The sequence below is a fragment of the Puma concolor genome, chromosome C1 (assembly GCF_028749965.1).
Source record: "Puma concolor isolate L17-30 chromosome C1, mPumCon1.1.hap2, whole genome shotgun sequence".
NCBI classification, from domain to species: Eukaryota; Metazoa; Chordata; class Mammalia; order Carnivora; family Felidae; genus Puma; species Puma concolor.
The window spans coordinates 27247299-27264739 of record NC_141674.1 but is presented as its reverse complement, the minus strand read 5'-3'; the positions used below and the strand labels follow the sequence as shown (position 1 = coordinate 27264739).

General features: G+C 43.4%; 1 protein-coding gene across 7 annotated transcripts in view; it reads left to right on the top strand.

Moving 5' to 3' along the window:
- KIAA0319L (KIAA0319 like) overlaps positions 1 to 17441 on the top strand; it is a 98972-nt gene that overhangs the window by 64391 nt on the left and 17140 nt on the right. For all 7 annotated transcript variants that reach the window (XM_086716437.1, XM_086716433.1, XM_086716432.1 and 4 more), the window contains 9 exons: positions 2590 to 2677; positions 3849 to 3941; positions 5765 to 5897; positions 9634 to 9862; positions 11252 to 11375; positions 11969 to 12101; positions 14104 to 14252; positions 16095 to 16246; positions 16591 to 16729. In XM_086716437.1, coding sequence (XP_086572563.1) covers positions 2590 to 2677; positions 3849 to 3941; positions 5765 to 5897; positions 9634 to 9862; positions 11252 to 11375; positions 11969 to 12101; positions 14104 to 14252; positions 16095 to 16246; positions 16591 to 16729 — 1240 coding nt within the window. The remainder of the gene's footprint in view (positions 1 to 2589; positions 2678 to 3848; positions 3942 to 5764; positions 5898 to 9633; positions 9863 to 11251; positions 11376 to 11968; positions 12102 to 14103; positions 14253 to 16094; positions 16247 to 16590; positions 16730 to 17441) is intronic.

The following is a 17441-nucleotide window of genomic DNA, read 5'->3' as shown; positions in this document are numbered from 1 at the left end:
TGCTGTGATCGTTGAAATCTAAGGTGATGGCAATGTGAACAGAGAGAAGTGAGTGGATGTGAGAAATATTATATGGAGGTTGACTCAATTAGACCTGGTGATCAATTAATTGGGTGGTGGTGTTGAGGAAGAAAAGTCTAGGATAATTCTAGCCTTTTGGCTTAGGCACCTGGGTAGATGTCAGTGCGACGGTGGTGATATTCACTGAAATGAGGAACACAGAAAGAGAAGCAAGTTTGGGTGAGGTTTACAGATGATTAAATCATTTTTGGACAGAGTGATTTTGAGTGATTTTGATTTCTCAAATGTGAAACATTTGAGTGGAGGTGTCCAGGAAGTAGCTGGGATCAGGGACTAGAGATCAGGACACAGATCTGGGCTAGAGAGATAAATCTTCACAGCAACCTCAAAGAAATGACACTGACACCATGGTAATAGATGAGATCATCCAGAGACAGTGCGTACAGTGAAGAAATAAACAGGTTGCAATTAGAATCCTGGGGAATGTTGTCCTTAAAGGTGTGGAAGGAAGAAGAAACTGAAGGAAATGAGGAGTGGACAGAGAAGTGAAAGCCAAGAAATAAAAGCGTTACAAGAAGAAAAACATCAGAAATGTTAGTCAGTTAGCATGTTCTCAAAGAGCATAATTCAGAAGAAAGGAAAAACCTCATTTGTCTGAATGATGTTCATCACAGCATAAATATCTGGAAACAACCCAAATACTCAACAATGTGGAATGCCTATGTGATATGACACAGTCACTCATGTACTATTCTGTAGCTTTATTTTATTTTATTTTATTTTATTTAAAAAAAAATTTTTTTTTTTTCAACATTTATTTATTTTTGGGACAGAGAGAGACAGAGCATGAACGGGCGAGGGGCAGAGAGAGAGGGAGACACAGAATCGGAAACAGGCTCCAGGCTCCGAGCCATCAGCCCAGAGCCTGACGCGGGGCTCGAACTCACGGACCGCGAGATCGTGACCTGGCTGAAGTCAGACGCTTAACCGACTGCGCCACCCAGGCGCCCCTATTCTGTAGCTTTAAAATGACCATTAAAAAGACTGTTATACTGAGGAAAGTGTTCATGTTACATGAACAGAAGAAAGAATAATAAAAAGCTTGATGCGGGTTTCTCTTTCCGATCCACCATCTGCAGTGGAACCACTGCCAAGTTGCAGATTTTCATGAAAACCCATATGAGGAAGATCATCACTCTCGAGGTTGAACCCTTGGATACAATAGAAAATGTAAAGGCCAAGATTCAGGATAAGAAAGGAACTCCTCCTGATCAGCACAGACTGATCTTCTCTTGCAAGCAACTGGAAGATGGACATACTTTATCTGACTGTAGCATTCAAAAGGAGTCCACTCTTCATCTTCTGTTGCGACTTTGTGGTGGTGCTAAGAAAAGGAAGAAGAGAGAAGCCTGGGTGACTCAGTTGGTTAAGCATCTGACTCTTGATTTCAGCTCAGGTCATGATCTCCGGTTTGTGGGATCAAGCCCCGCATCAGGCTCTGTGCTGACAGTGCAGAGCCTGCTTAGGATTTTCTGTCTCCCTCTCTGTCTCTGCCCTTCCCCTGCTCGTGCTCTCTCTCTCTTTCTTTCTCTCAAAAGTAAACATTTAAAAAAAAAAAAAAAGAGGAAGGAAGGAAAGGAAGAAGTCTTATACCACTCCCAAGAAGAATAACCATAAGAGAAAGAAGGTTCAGCTGTCTGTCTTGAAATACCATAAGGTGGATGAGAATGGCCAAATCAATCACCTTCATCTGGAGTGCCTTTCAGATGAATGTGGTGCTGGAGTTTTTATTACTAGCCACTTTGGCATTATTTTGGTAAGTGTTTTCTGACCTGTTGCTTCAATAATCTGGAAGACAAGGAATTCTATATGGGTTAATAAAAGACATGAAATAACAAGAACAACAAAAAAGCTTGATGCACACCTTGATTTTAACTGGACCCTGAAAGTCCAGTTCCTTGACGGTAGTAATCTTATCTTATTCATCTCTAAACCCCAAGCCTAGGATAATGTCCAGTACATGATTGGTTCTCAGTAAATGTTTGCTGAATGAATGAACTACTTAAAAACTATTTTTTTATATGTGGTCAAGGATTGGAAGGAGAAAAAATACAGTTACCTGATGTGTTAAGACAGTGGGATTGTCGGTGATTTTCTTTATATTATGTTTATACCATTAGTGGAAATCAGGAGGGAAAAATATTCAGATATTTGGGAGCTATTTGGTAGTTTTACAAAATGGTTTTCTTTGCACAGATGATTATTTTAATTTCATAACTCTGTGAAATAGGATGGTTGGGCCCTTAATGTTCTTCTGAAAAGAAAATGGGAGTATAGAGATATTGAATTCCCTTTTGTTGTTCTAGAGTCAGCTGGTAATAAGATTCACATTAAAAGCTATGGTTTTTTAGTTTATAATTCATTGTTTCATCTCCTTAGCTAGTTTACTTTCTCCATTTTGGAAACAGTGCAAAAAGAGAGTTCAGTATCAGCATGGCAAGTTCAGATATATGTGTTATTTTACATAGAATTGCTGTTCTTTGTGGTTGTCTTCTTTCACTCCCGCAGCTTACTCCAGGCCTGTATGAATTCAGAGTGATTGTAGATGGTCAAAATACCCATGGGGAAGGCTATGTGAACGTGACAGTAAAACCAGGTATGTGTTTCCAAGCTGTAGCTGAGTCTCCATTGCTCCCTCTGCAGGATTCCCAAAGAGAGGGAGATTTGACTTGAGGGGTTTTTGTTTCCCATTCTTTTTTTTTCTTTTTTTTTTAATATGTTCACTGGGCAATTCCTAGTTCAATGTAGTAAAAGATTAAGGTGGCAGAGTATATACTTTGGTTCTAGTTGGAACATTTGGCTGGGTGGAGAAACAGTAGTCACATGGCCCCCAGTGCAGTATGGCCTGAACGATAGCCTGTCTGTCTGAGAATTACTTCTCCAAGTAGGTCATGCTGAGAGAGGACCATGTGTTGTGATTAAGAGACACAAGAAAGCCAGGAGCTTAGGAGAAGTATGTAGAAGGAGAATCAGCCAAATGGCTGGCTCTTTCTGATCTCTTTCCAGATACGGGTTTTGCACACAAAATTCCTCATTTAAACCTTGCCAGTCTTCTTTCACTTTGGAAACCAAATCCCATCATTCTTTTTTAACTGATCCACCATTGGTAAATTACAGTGCAGTAGCAAAGTATCTTGTTTTGCATTTTCAGGGAAATTTGGGGGAAGTTGGAAAATGGTATTTTCTGCCTTTGTTGGTAATAGATTTTATTTTCTCTTTGTTCCTTGAACTTTGTAACCAAGGTAGTCCTTTCACTTTATTAAAAATGTGTTTAACATCAAGACCATTGGATTATTTCTCAAAAGGCCATTGGGTTTTTAGCTCACAGTCACTTGAGTAGACAGTGTGGTTTGTGACCCTCCCATCACTCAGGCCTAGTCACCTCACACACGATCAGCTCAGGGATGGTTGAGAAATCTCCCATTGTCTTTTTAGCACAGTCCGTGCCAAGGAATAGTTTGCTTGCCAAGGCCTTTATTGCACAAAGCTTGTTTGTTATCCACCTCTACTCAGCTTGTGCTGCTGTAGTACTTTTCATGAACAAGACAGCACCAGAGCCTATCTTCAGGCCTGGAAGAGGGTTTAACACTTCCAGGTATCTTATGGTAGAATGGCAGCCTGGTCTTATGACTTTCTAATTTGGTGATGCTGCAACCAATAAATCAATTATGTAATGGAAGCAGATTTATAATCCATTCACATAGGCCTGCTCCTCCTCTAATTTAGAAAGCCCCTCGTCCAATTTCTTCTGGGTCATTTTCCTGCAGAGCCTCGTAAGAATCGGCCTCCCGTTGCCATTGTGTCACCACAGTTCCAGGAGATCTCTTTGCCAACCACTTCTACAGTCATTGATGGCAGCCGTGAGTATTTGTCTAGACGTGATGTTTTAGAAGAGCATTCACTATGAACTATGGATAGAAAAGTCTGGTAGAAGATTCAGGGCCAACTGTGTCCACATTCTGTATAGGCCCATCTTCTTGACCATGTTATGGGAGGACTACCCATCTCAAGCAAATGATTAGGAAGTAAAAAACAAGACAGACCCCATTTAAAATCCCCATGTGGCTTGTTTGAAGTAATACTTCTGCTCTGTTGAGATGGTAAGAAAGTGGAATTAAGCATATACTTAGCATTATTTATTATGAAACTTCCTGGTTTTCAAATTTGCTTAGATAGAGTCACCATTTTTAGCTATGGAAACAAAGCTCCCTCCTCTCATAGCAAGGTAAGTAACTGAGGGTCTTGACTAAGGAGCTCTCCCCAAGCCCTCACTGCCTAACAAGGCTCTTGTCAGCCTCCTCCTGGAGAGACTCGCAGAATGTGCTCCATGCCCCGGCCGGGCTCGTTAACATTGTACCCTTCAGAGTAGTGTCCCCTGGTGGATGACATGAGAAGACTCTGGGATCTCTGCCTCTCGTCCTGGCTGCATGTGAAAGAGGTTTCAGGCCTGTCATCTCACCAGAGTTTGCTTGGTTTCCTTAGAGACCTCTTAAGGCCCCATTACACTGATTGTCTTGGCACCAATAGCAGCTTTTGGCGGATGCAGTCAGAGCACGAGCAGAAGAATCTCTAGCAAGGTTAAACATTTCATTATGTTACTGGCGAGAAGAGGAGGGTAGAAGAATAGCAGGCAAAGAGAGAAGGCAGAACAAGAAGCAGCACTTATGAGAGAAGTACAGAGGGTTCACATAGTACCATTTTACTTTATATTTTTTAATAGGTCAGTGTTAAATTGTAAGTAAAAGCATAAAGAGAAGAGTCACTACCATCCTTGTCTCCCAACTGTCCAGTTTTCCTCCAGACTATCAACGGTATTATTTTATGGTCTTTCTAGAGGCATTCTATGCATATGTATGAAAATACGTATACAGTCTTTACGATAGCACATAATACACACTTTTATGTACAATGTTTGTTTCTGTAGGTTGGAGAATTTTTTGAGTCAGTACATGAAATAGTGTTTCATTTTTTTTTTTTCTCTTAATGATTACATAGCCTTCCATTACATGGCTGTATAATGTCGTCGTATGGCTATATACTTGTTTTCATTCAATCTCTGTTGATGACCATTAGGTTATTTTTGGTCTTTTGTTATTACAAAGAACGTTGCCATAAATAGTCTTGTAAGCGTGACATTTAACACATGTGCAAATATACCTGTAGGATACATTCCTCAAAGAGGAACTGCAAGGGCAAAGATAAATTGTGCTAAATTACTCTTTATGGAGAGGGTGCATCTCATAAGTCCACCATGACTTGCGAGAGGGCCTTGCCCCACACCTTTACCCATAATATGTGTTATGAAACTTTGGTCTTTACCAGTCGGGTAGGTGAAAAATATAGTACTTGAAGTGTAATTTAAATGTGCATTTCTCTTATTTTAAGTGAGGCTGAGTATCTTTTCACGCGTTTGAGAATTTTTGATTTTCCTTTTTTCATACAGTAGCATTTTAACCAGAGATTGCCTGTGTTGGAGACCTTGGATAACTACGCAGTGGAATAGTCATAGAGAGGCAGACTGACCCAATACTCCTAGGGAAGAAACACTCTGGAGAGATAGTTTGTAATTTCATGAAGCTTTCCTAGCCTCACATCTCTGGGTAGTTGCCCTAGTTTGTGTAAGCTGGATAAGTGCTGAGACCCAGTGCTTTCATGTTGTAACTGATGTTTCTTTATGGTCAAGAAAGCACTGATGATGATAAAATCGTCCAATACCATTGGGAAGAACTTAAGGGACCTCTGAGAGAAGAGAAGATTTCTGAAGATACGGCCATATTAAAACTAAGTAAGCTCGTCCCTGGGAACTACACTTTCAGGTAAATTAGGATCCTTCAAGTTTACCTTAGGCTGTGTTTTTCCCTTGTGGGTTTTATGTTCCTCTAGGAGTAACTCTGACAGATATCAAAGTCATTGTAGATTTAGTTGATGATACAGCCTTCGGCTCGATTAGTTCTCTGAGTCCTGTGGTGATTGTGGTCACACCAATGATAAGTTTTTAGGGCAGATGTTCTTGCATAGTAGATCAGGACCCACCACAGTTAATCCTTCTCAAAGCTGCACCTGGCACATCTCCAAACATTTTTTTTTTAGGATTTCTGTCATTAAGTGAAACGGCTCACCTTCCTTTGCCTTTTCTCAGGAAAAATCTAGAAGGAAACTACCTACTCCTATCTTGTCCCTTCCCTTTGGTAAATGTTCCCTCAACTTATGAGATCTCAAAATCTTTACTTTTGACTAGTGTTTTATTTCAATATGATTTCTAGGATCTTTATCTTTTGGGACGTTTTGAGAGAATTTGATTCAAAGATAGTCCTGGGAACTAGGGTCGACTTTATAGGATGTTATTAATAAGAGTGTGAGGCTGACTCTAGAGTCATCCTCTTTATGTTTGCAAGACTTCTTGTATGTTACAGAGCACTTGTGAGTATCATACAAACATTGTATGTACATGATACCATCCTCATTTTACATCTGAGAAAAATGAGGCTCAGTGTATTTACTAACTTCTCTAGGGTCACACGTTTCAGCTAGGTTCTCTAACCCTCAGGTCAGGGCTTATTCTGTTCCACTCCTTGACTTGACCTGTACATATTTTGTTTATGGTTCATTGAATGCTCTACTCAATCTGTTGGAGTTCTGCCCATCCTTAGCGACCTGCTCAGTTTTCTACGAGTCCTGAGACTCCTCCAAGAGGAGAGAATATGTCTCTCCCCGGAACTGTTGCACTTGGTGCCTCTATGTGGCACCTACCGTGGTGCAATAGTTCATTCATGGGTGTCTGTCTTCCCCACTGGATCTGCGATGAGTCAAGTTTTAGACACTACCAGAGGCACAGTGATAAATGTCCTAGCACAACACCTGCCATGTAAATAAATAGGACTTAGCACTCTCATTGACTCAAGACCAGATGATTGAAAGGCAGCTGCCATTCAACAGGGTTGGAACCTTCTCATTGGCTTAAAATGAAAATGTGAGTTGGTTTTTACCTTAGATTTCTAATATAGGAGCTTTAGCATTTATGAAATTTAGCTTGGGCCAGGTTGATCTTTTTTAAAAAGTAACAATAATAGCTACTATTTCTTGAACAATTATTGTGAGTACTGTTCCGAGCTCTTCCCATGCAGTAGCTCATTTAATCCTATTATTTTGTAGATTAAGAAATTTAGGCACAGAGAAGTTAAGTAACTTGCCCAGGGTCACACAGGCAGTAGGACTCGGGTCTGCACTTTTTTTTTTTTTTTTTAATTTTTTAAATTTTTTTTTTTTTTTTCAACGTTTATTTATTTTTGGGACAGAGAGAGACAGAGCATGAACGGGGGAGGGGCAGAGAGAGAGGGAGACACAGAATCGGAAACAGGCTCCAGGCTCTGAGCCATCAGCCCAGAGCCTGACGCGGGGCTCAAACTCACGGACCGCGAGATCGTGACCTGGCTGAAGTCAGACGCTTAACCGACTGAGCCACCCAGGCGCCCCTGCACTTTTAACCACAGTATTTGGGTGGATGCAGTATTGGGGGTGATTCTTTTTTTTTTCTAACCTTCAATCTGTGAAATGATGAGGGTTTGATTAGCATTAAGATCCAGTCTGTTTGGTTCCACTCACCTTTCCTTCTCCCCTATGTTCATATGGCAGTGGCCTCTTTCCCCGGCCCTGTAGTCAGCTGCTAATTGGGTCCAGTATCCTTGCATGGAAGCCCGGGACTGTTTGAGGTGAAAGAATAACGGGTAGCTGCCCTTTGCCATTTGTCTGTAACTTACTTTTGTTCTGAAATAGGAGACAAATAGGATATGTTTAAAACAAAACAAAACAAAACAAAAAAATGTGAAAACAACAAGGAAACTGGAAAAAGAGGAAAGATTCTGTGGATTTTTCTTTTTTGAGATGTTTGTTGATTTGCACATGTCTGTTTGTCTGATGTTTTTGTGCTTTTCTTCTAAAAGCCTCTAATACCAAAACTCCCCTTCAGGCCATGGGTAGAAGGTGAGGCTGTGGGGTATAGCCCCACAGGTGTCTGGCCCTGTCTGTGGCTGGCAGTGAGATTTAAACAAACGACATGTCTTTTCGATGCTTTTCCTCTTTCTGTCAGCAAAATGGAAGGAACCCAAACCTCCTTGCTTGCTTATGCTCACATTTGGAGGTGGCAAGAGAAGCTTTAGGCTGTTCAGCTGGAAGGCATCATTTAGGTAAAAGCCTGCTCTTATAAATGAACATTTTTTTTTTCTCTTGCAAATCCTATTTCACACTGGCACAAACTGTGGGGCTGTCGCGTAGGAGAATTCATTTGCATCTCGGGCGCCTGTCTTGCCAGAGCCAGCCCTCCTGGTCCATCCTCGAGGTTGTCCGCCCGGGGCACCCCTTCTTGTAATGTGTGCACAGAGGAGGGCCTGCTGCAGTCAGCTTGCTCTACTTACTGGGATGCCTCTAAGCCCCACAGCTTCAGGGGCCAGGGATTATCTGTTCTTTTTATTTATTTATTTTTATTTATTTTTTATTTGTTTTTTTTTAATTTTATTTTTTAAAATTTACATCCAAATTAGTTAGCATATAGTGCAACAATGATTTCAGGAGTAGATTCCTTAATGCCCCTTACCCATTTAGCCCATCCCCCCTCCCCCACCCCTCTAGTAACCCTCTGTTTGTTCTCCATATTTGAGTCTCTTATGTTTTGTCCCCCTCCCTGCTTTTATATTATTTTTGTTTCCCTTCCCTTATGTTCATCTGTTTTGTCTCTTAAAGTCCTCATATGAGTGAAGTCATGATTTTTGTCTTTCTCTAATTTCACTTAGCATAATACCCTCCAGTTACATTCACGTAGTTGCAAAGGCAAGATTTCATTCTTTTTGATTGCCGAGTAGTACTTCTTGTGTATATATACCACATCTTCTTTATCCATTCATCCATCGATGGACATTTGGGCTCTTTCCATACTTTGGCTATTGTTGATAGTGCTGCTGTAAACATGGGGGTGCATGTGTCCCTTCGAAACAGCACACCTGTAAGGGATTATCTGTTCTTAAAGCTTGGTTTCTGGGCTTTGCAGTCACAGAACTGGGCTTGCACCTTGGCCCACTGTATAGCCCTGGGGAGATGACTCAGCCTCTCTCAGCTTCCCGTAAAGTGAGATTAAGGATGCCTGCTCTTTACGGTTGTTGTGTGGGCCAGACCAGACAATGCTCGTGAAGGCCCGAGCACACAGAACACACAGTGTGGGCAGTGGGCCAGAACAGTGCTGGTGACATACTGCCTGGATTCAGGTCCTGACTCTCTCTGCCTCAGTCTCCTTGTCTATGTGAGGAGTAAAATGAGGATAGTACTTTATAGAGCTGTTGTGAGGATTTAGTGAGATAGAAAGCACCTGGAACAGTGCCTGGGACTCAGTCAGTGTTAGCATTTAGTGTTATTCTGTCTTTGCAAGAAGAATGGGTAAAGATTTGGTTACCATTTGGTACCCCTGCTGCCTTGGTATTTCTTAGCCTCAATTTTCAGTCTTCTCAGATACATTCCTCTTCCTTAAGCCCATCCCTGACTGCACTGCTTTCTCTGCCCTGATAGCTTGACTGTAGTAGACTCTGATGGAGCAACCAGCTCTACCACTGCGAGCCTGACAGTGAACAAAGCTGTGGATTATCCCCCTGTGGCCAATGCGGGCCCCAACCAAGTGATCACCCTGCCCCAAAACTCCATCATCCTCTTTGGGAACCAGAGCACCGATGATCATGGCATCACCAGCTATGAGTGGTCACTCAGCCCAAGCAGCAAGGGGAAAGTGGTGGAGATGCAGGTAGGAGGGAGTGGCTTCTGCCTTCTCTTGCCCAGGGGAGTCAGAGCTCCTAGGCTGGCTGCCCTACGGAGGCTTCTTTTTGCCCCATTGTAATTACCAAAGTCAGATTTATATAGAACATTGAAGGTTAGAATTAAAAAAAAAAAAACTTAGAAAATTTAAGGGGCCTTTAATGAACACATTAGCAAAATCTTTGTCTTTAGTGTTTAGTATTAGAGAAAAAGATGAGATGAAAAAGGGGAGCTGTTCTAGAACAGTTCCAGAGAGTCAGTCTACTCTGATGCTACAAGGGTGCAGATCTTAATGAGCTCTGCCACAGATTGGAGTAGCCTGCCTGGATAGATGGTGAGCATCTTCTCTCGGGAGATATTTAAGAAGAGACTAGATCTGTCACCAGGCAGGTAACGTAAGTAAAACTGAATAGGGCCTTTGGCTAATCATACAACATAACCCCTGACTGAGGTGGCCATCTGTGCCTCAGGTCCAGCTGGTTGTTGCCACATGGAAATATGCTCTCATATATTCCTAGATAGACCAGCTTTTCAAGAGAAAATGGAATTCTAGACCTTTATGTGAAAATTTCCAACTTTCGGGGTGCTTGGCTGGCTGCTGTCACTGAAGCATGGGACTCTTGGCCTTGGGGTTGTGAGTTTGAGCCCCACATTCAGTGTACAGATTGCTTAAAAATAAAATCTTAAAAAAATTAAAAAAAAAAGAAAATTTCCAACTTCTAAGACACTGCAGGCCAAACACAACGCCTGCAGGCTAGATTCAGCCCAGAGGCTGCCAGGTTTTGCTCACTCTTCTAGAGGAAGTTCCTGCATTGCCCTAAATTGGGTATAATGTTCCTTCTGACACTGTGTTTCCAAATCGGAGGCATGACTTAAAGCTCACATTTCACCTGGCTTTTGTTTAGATATGATGTTCGGTTTCTCTGCTGCTGTAGCATCTGCACGAACCTGCAAGGGGACAGCATGGCATTGCATAACCTCTTGAGTTGCCATGTTTTACTGAGGCAGCTTTGTTCTGATGTCTGAGTGGCCTCAGCAGGAAGAACATGGTTTTAAAAGCATGTTGTTTTATTATATGCTCATGGCCTTCTTTCTGGCTTGGGTCATAAAGACTGATGATCTTGGTTATCTGTGCACAGTTTCCTGTACTCCTTTCCCTGGGGAGAGCTCTGACTTTATTTGAAAGTGCTGCTGTCAGGGAAGGTTGTTCCCTTGAAACGGGAACCTTTTACTTTCAACGGGATGTCCCACAGTGTTTGATGCTGCACTCACTAGCTTTAGAGAACTGGGTGCATCATTTAGACCAGAGTAGGACTTACTGTATGATGTTGTGATTCTGGGAGTCTGCTTTTCCACTTGTCTGTATTTATACATCCAGGGTGTTAGAACACCAACCCTGCAGCTCTCTGCCATGCAAGAAGGAGACTACACTTACCAGCTCACAGTGACTGACACGATAGGACAGCAGGCCACTGCTCAAGTGACTGTTATTGTGCAGCCTGGTAAGTTCCAACCTTGTAGCGCAGACTCCTCTGTTGGCTGGTCCTTTGAACCATAGGGGAGAAGAGGGTTTGGGTTCTGAGCTACACAGCGGTAGTGGGAGGCACCAGTCCACGGGGACCCTGGCAACTTCACTTGTCCGTTCCAAGTGCTTTCTTCAGAGCTAGAGAGAAAGAGTACTTCACAGCCTCAGCTTGTGCCCTTGCCTTTGGCTAGTCATCGTGCCTTCGAGGGGACCTAGCAGATAGAGTCTCTGTTATCCCAAAACCTACCACGTCCTGTAAGGGATAGCCTAAAGCCCACTTCCTCAAGAAAGCCCTATCTTATCACTCAGACTCTTTCATTTGAACTCCCATAGTATTACATTTCAAATTTAGCATGGCATTACAACTTTGTTATGTTCTGCCATGTTCTTTCAGAATAGTTTTATATCTTTCAGTCTTATATTCATCATGAGCTCCCTGACCCACAATATCTGATTGTTCTCTGGGCAGAGAGGCAGAGTCCTGATGGCTTCCAGAACATATGTCCCGGTGGCTCCTCTCTTTTCCCAGCCACACTACCTTCTTTTGACCTCTGTGTCTCTGTCTTCTAGAAAACAACAAGCCTCCACAAGCAGATGCAGGCCCGGATAAGGAGCTGACCCTTCCTGTGGACAGCACAACCCTGGATGGCAGCAAAAGCTCAGATGATCAGAAAATTATCTCATATCTCTGGGAGAAAACACAGTGAGTATTGACACAAAACCCTTATTTATGCAGCCTCCAGACCTTTGAAGAACAAAATGTCACTTGCTTTTAAGAGTTCACTTGTTCTTACTGGCTTATCCAAGGGGGCAACGGGGGTGGCTTGGTGACTGAGAAAGAAACGTTAGCAATCTAAACTAACTCTTAAGAAAATGATATAACATAATTTTTGTAAGAAAAAAGTATGCTTATCATCAGCTAGTCCCCAGTTAGTACTTTGTGGTCCTGGTGCTTTTACAGGTACAATCCATCTGCCGAAATGCATAGTTTAATTACACTTGAGAGGCGGGATGGAAGGGGTAATGGAGCAGAAAAATACTGTTGCTCAAAATTAACTGGGTAAGGCTGGCAGTGTGGATAGGGCAGAGCAGCTATTAAAGAGAACTGAAAATTCATCTGCACAATGAAAGCATTACTCTGTTATTGTTTCCTTAAAGACATCATTTACCAATTATGTTAGTGAGAGGCCAAAGGCACTAACCAAAATAATACTAATTAAGCTGGAATTACCTAATCGAACCATTTCTGGTTCTCACAGTTTCTTTCAGCTCCTTTAAACCATAACAAATGGAACTCAGATTGTATTCAGGATCCCACAGAAAGCAAAGGAATTCCAAGGAAGAGTTAAAAAGCATTCTTAGTTTCTAAAGGTAGCAACTAAGGACAGACTGAGGTTTTTTTTTTTGTTTTTGTTGGTGACTAGGGCATTCAAAATGGGTGGGAAGGGGCTATAATTTGACTATAGAAACCACTGGACTTTACAATTGGTGAGTTGGATTCTAGAAATTCATTTCCTCAGCTCTTGTCTATTGTGGAGAACCTAATCCTCCTCAGCCCAGTGTGTTTGCGTCGTAACTGTTAAAGACAGCTGATAAACCTTCATTTGAGTAGAAATCATATAGCAGAAATAGTGCTTAGAGTAGCTTCTTGGAGGAGAGTCTGTTTCAGGAGGGATGACTAGGGCCAGAGATTATATGTTTAAACAGCAAAATAAAGCAAAAACCTGGAAGACTGCAGATTTCTCTGGTCATCTCTTAATTTTAAACAAAGCTCTCTGGGGCATTCTGCTCCTTGAACAGAAGGGCTCTCTGGTATGTGCAGAGTTGTGCCTGGATGTTGGCACAGAGCTCACTCTCTGGCTGCAGGCTGCTATGTGAGGCCACAGGGGAGAAAGAAGGATGCAGGGTGTCCTGGGGCCTCTGTGGCCCCTGTCTGGGAGCTCTGCTTCAGAGCTGCTAAGAAGAGGATGGTTTTGCTGAGAGTTCCTCTGCAGCTTTGGCCCATTTCCTTTCCTTGACTTTTCAGTGGGAGGGAGTTTGGCATATGATTAAGAAACGCATTTTGCTTCTTTGCTGGCAAGAGCTGAACCAACTACTGGGCCAGAAATGCTTTTCAGAAACATCACTCTGAAATCGTTCTTTTGATCAGGGACCTGCTCAGAGCGCTTTCTTCCTTTTACAAACTGGAACAGCAGAGTTTGAATGTTCTAGAAACTCATAAAAAGGATAAGGCTAGATGTGTTTGAAAGCTGGTGAATGGAATTTTCTGATCAGCAGGTAGCTGTATTTTGGTGCCAAATGACACTCTGTCCAGATGTATTATTTTTATTTTTTTTTAAATTTTTTTTTTTCAACATTTATTTATTTTTGGGACAGAGAGAGACAGAGCATGAACAGGGGAGGGGCAGAGAGAGAGGGAGACACAGAATCGGAAACAGGCTCCAGGCTCTGAGCCATCAGCCCAGAGCCTGACGCGGGGCTCGAACTCACGGACCGCGAGATCGTGACCTGGCTGAAGTCGGACGCTTAACCGACTGCGCCACCCAGGCGCCCCAGATGTATTATTTTTAAACATGTCCTCTCAAGGTCTGGGAAACAATAGTTTGTGCATCAGCTGAGGCAGTAATTGTCTGCTTCTGCTGAGTCAGGGATGGAAGAACAGCAGACAGGTACAACTCTACCCTTTGGTTTCCATCTTTGTCCAGGGGACCCGATGGGGTGCAGCTCGAGAATGCTAACAGCAGTGTCGCCACTGTGACAGGGCTACAAGTAGGAACCTACGTGTTTACCTTGACCGTCAAAGATGAGAGGAACCTGCAAAGCCAAAGTTCTGTGAATGTCATTGTCAAAGAAGGTACCTCCCTGTCTTGGGTTGGTGCAGCCTCTGGGTGAGATAACTGAGGAATCAGGCATCTCTTTTTTGGCTGCAGAAATTGATGAGAGACAAGGGGTGGGGGATAAGTTGGGGGAAAGGGCAGCTGTTATGAACTTTTTTTCTTTTTAATGTTTATTTTTGAGAGATAGGGGAGGAGGGGCAGAGAGAGAGGGGGAGACAGAGGATCCGAAGCAGGCTCTGCTGACAGCAGAGAGCCCGATGTAGGGCTCGAACTCACAAATCATGAGATCATGACCTGAGCCGATGTTGGAAGCTTAACTGAGCCACCCAGGGGCTCCTGTTATGTGCTTTTCTAAAACAACCTTTAAATTTTTTTTCTTTTTTTTTTTTCAACGTTTTTATTTATTTATGGGACAGACAGAGACAGAGCATGAACGGGGGAGGGGCAGAGAGAGAGGGAGACACAGAATCGGAAACAGGCTCCAGGCTCCGAGCCATCAGCCCAGAGCCTGACGCGGGGCTCGAACTCACGGACCGTGAGATCGTGAGATTGTGACCTGGCTGAAGTCGGACGCTTAACCGACTGCGCCACCCAGGCGCCCCTCTAAAACAACCTTTAATTGGGAGTGCCTATAAGGTGACTTTTAATTTCTTGTCACCCTTCCCCTGCCTTCCTTCTCAACTGAATAGGGAAAGAATTAGGTTTTTTTCCTTTGCATTTTTATTTTGCCTCTGCTGCTGAGACCTGGGGTTTCTGTGACTCTCCTGCTAGCTGCAGTGACACCTGCTGTCAGACCTTAGAATGACTGGCCTGCACTGTAGTTTGCTCTGCTCCTCCTGTGAGCCAGCTGAGGCCAACTTGAGGCGAGCATTGATTGGCTTGCTCTGGTTTGCAGGCACGTGACCCGTGATGGCCTTGGGAGAGGGCTGTAAGCTGATGGGAGATGCGCAGGTGGCCTCCAGCTACAATATCTTGAGCTCAGTAGAGAATACACACCTGAGTAAACAAAGGGGGGGGCGGGGGGGGGGGGGCGCAGGAGAAGAGAGGTCTTTTTTTCCTTTTTCTCTATTAGAGTATTAAGGAAAGAATAAAAGAAGATGTTCAGAAAATAACATTTTAGGCCATACTGTAAAGAGAATTTGTGGTAGCAGCAGCATGAAACCTAACCTCCAGGTCTTTAAACCAGTTTGGGCCTTTGTTTCCAATCATCATGCGCTTCCCTAGCAAAGAGATGGAATCCTTCCAGGGGAAGCTGCTAGGAGGACACAGAAGAAAACTATGCTTGTTCCCCCTGCTGTATGGTGTCAGAAGAATGTCACTCTGGGCGGGACTGGAGTCTCAGGACCTGTGACACTGGTGGCTTCAAATTTATACTATTAATCATGAGCTCTCTGGCTCTGCCTGGGTTTTATTTAGCATGGAGAGAGGGGAACTGAAGCCTGGTCTTCACTGGGTCCTAACCCCCAACTAACTAAAAGTTGGTTTATTGTCAAAAAATTCTACTACACTGTTAGTTGCTGGCATGGATAGGCAATTAAAACAGTTCTCCATTTAAGATGCTTTTTTTTTTTTTTTTTTTTTTTATTTATCTTGAGAGAGAGAGAGCATGAGTGGGGAGGGACAGAGAAAGACAGAGAGAGAATCCCAAGCAGACTCCATGACAGGCTCGATGTGGGGCTCAATCTCACGAACCGTGAAATTATTACCTGAGCTGAAACCATGAGTCGGATGCTTAACCAAGTAAGCTACCCAGGTGCCCCTTAAAATGCTTTTGATGTTAATTTCCCCATTAGCATCATGAAGAAGCATTCTTTCTTTTCCAGAATGTTATGTCATTTCATTGATGTCTCTTTGGTTAGAAATGAACAAACCACCTGTAGCCAAGATAACTGGGAGTGTGGTGATTACCTTGCCCACGGACACAGCAGAACTGGATGGCTCCAAGTCCTCAGATGATAAGGCAATAGTCAGCTACCTCTGGACCCGAGATGAGGGGAGCCCAGCGGCAGGGGTAAGTGCCAGGAACTAGAGAGCTATATGGGGTCAAGGTGGTGAGATGGGGAGAAGAGGCTGAGCCAAACATTCCAGTATCTGTTTTAACCAAGGGGTCTTGTGTCAAACCTGGATTGCCCTCTGAAATCCAAGGATCCTGAATGACTTTCCTAGGGTCACTCTGCAAGTTAGTATGGCACAGAATATGTTCCTCTGCCCTGATCTTGGCAGCTGTGGGCTTCAGAGCTGTTACAAAAGCAGGAGCTTCCCAGAGGGGGCCTAGTCCTAACAGAAGCAGTACCTGACCCCAAGAAAGGAGTGTGGTCTTGCTCTGCAACGTAGCCATGTTGTTCAACTCCATAGGAGGTGCTGAATCACTCTGACCACCACCCGATCCTCTTTCTTTCCAACCTGGTTGAGGGCACCTACACATTTCACCTGCATGTGACTGATGCGAAGGGGGAAAGTGACACAGACCGGACCACCGTGGAGGTGAAGCCTGGTGAGTTTATCTGGCGCTGGGACTGGGTGGGACTGCCGGCTCAGCCCAGCAGGACCTCAGTCCTGGGACCCCTTCTGCCCAGCAAGAACAGAGCCAAGTGGCAAAGCCAGCTTCTAAACACTCTAGAAACCCCAAGCTGAAAAATCCGTGGAGACTCTGTTCCAGCAGTATCCCTCCTACCCATACAGGAGTTAGTGTGGATCCCTGCTCCCCAACTCATCTCAGATGGAGAAACTGAAACTCAGAGAGGGCAGGGCTTGCTCAGCGTCACACAGCAGTTGTGTCAGAGCCAGGCCTTTGTGCCCCTAGTCCAGCACTGCCTACTCACCACGTGACAGATGAGAGAGGGCTCTGGGTGCTTCGGGAATCTGAGCAGAGAAATAACTTGAGTCATGATGCCTCATCAGCACACAGCTGCAGAAAACAATTTATTTTTATAAGTTGAGCCTCAGGCTTTATCTGACAATCCAAGGAAGGTAAAGTAACTGATGTCCTTTACATTTTTCAGATTTATAGAGATAAAATTTCTTTCTTCCATAGAACTATATTTTTATTTTGCTTTGAGGCTAGATTAGTATTAGGGAGGAAATGAGTGTGGGGTGGGGTAGAGCTTTATAAATTCCTGAGCATCTGATACGAAGGTACTAACTTTAAATCTACTCTTGTTTATATAGGCCAAGCTCATGTACAGGTATCTTAGATGGGAAAGGAT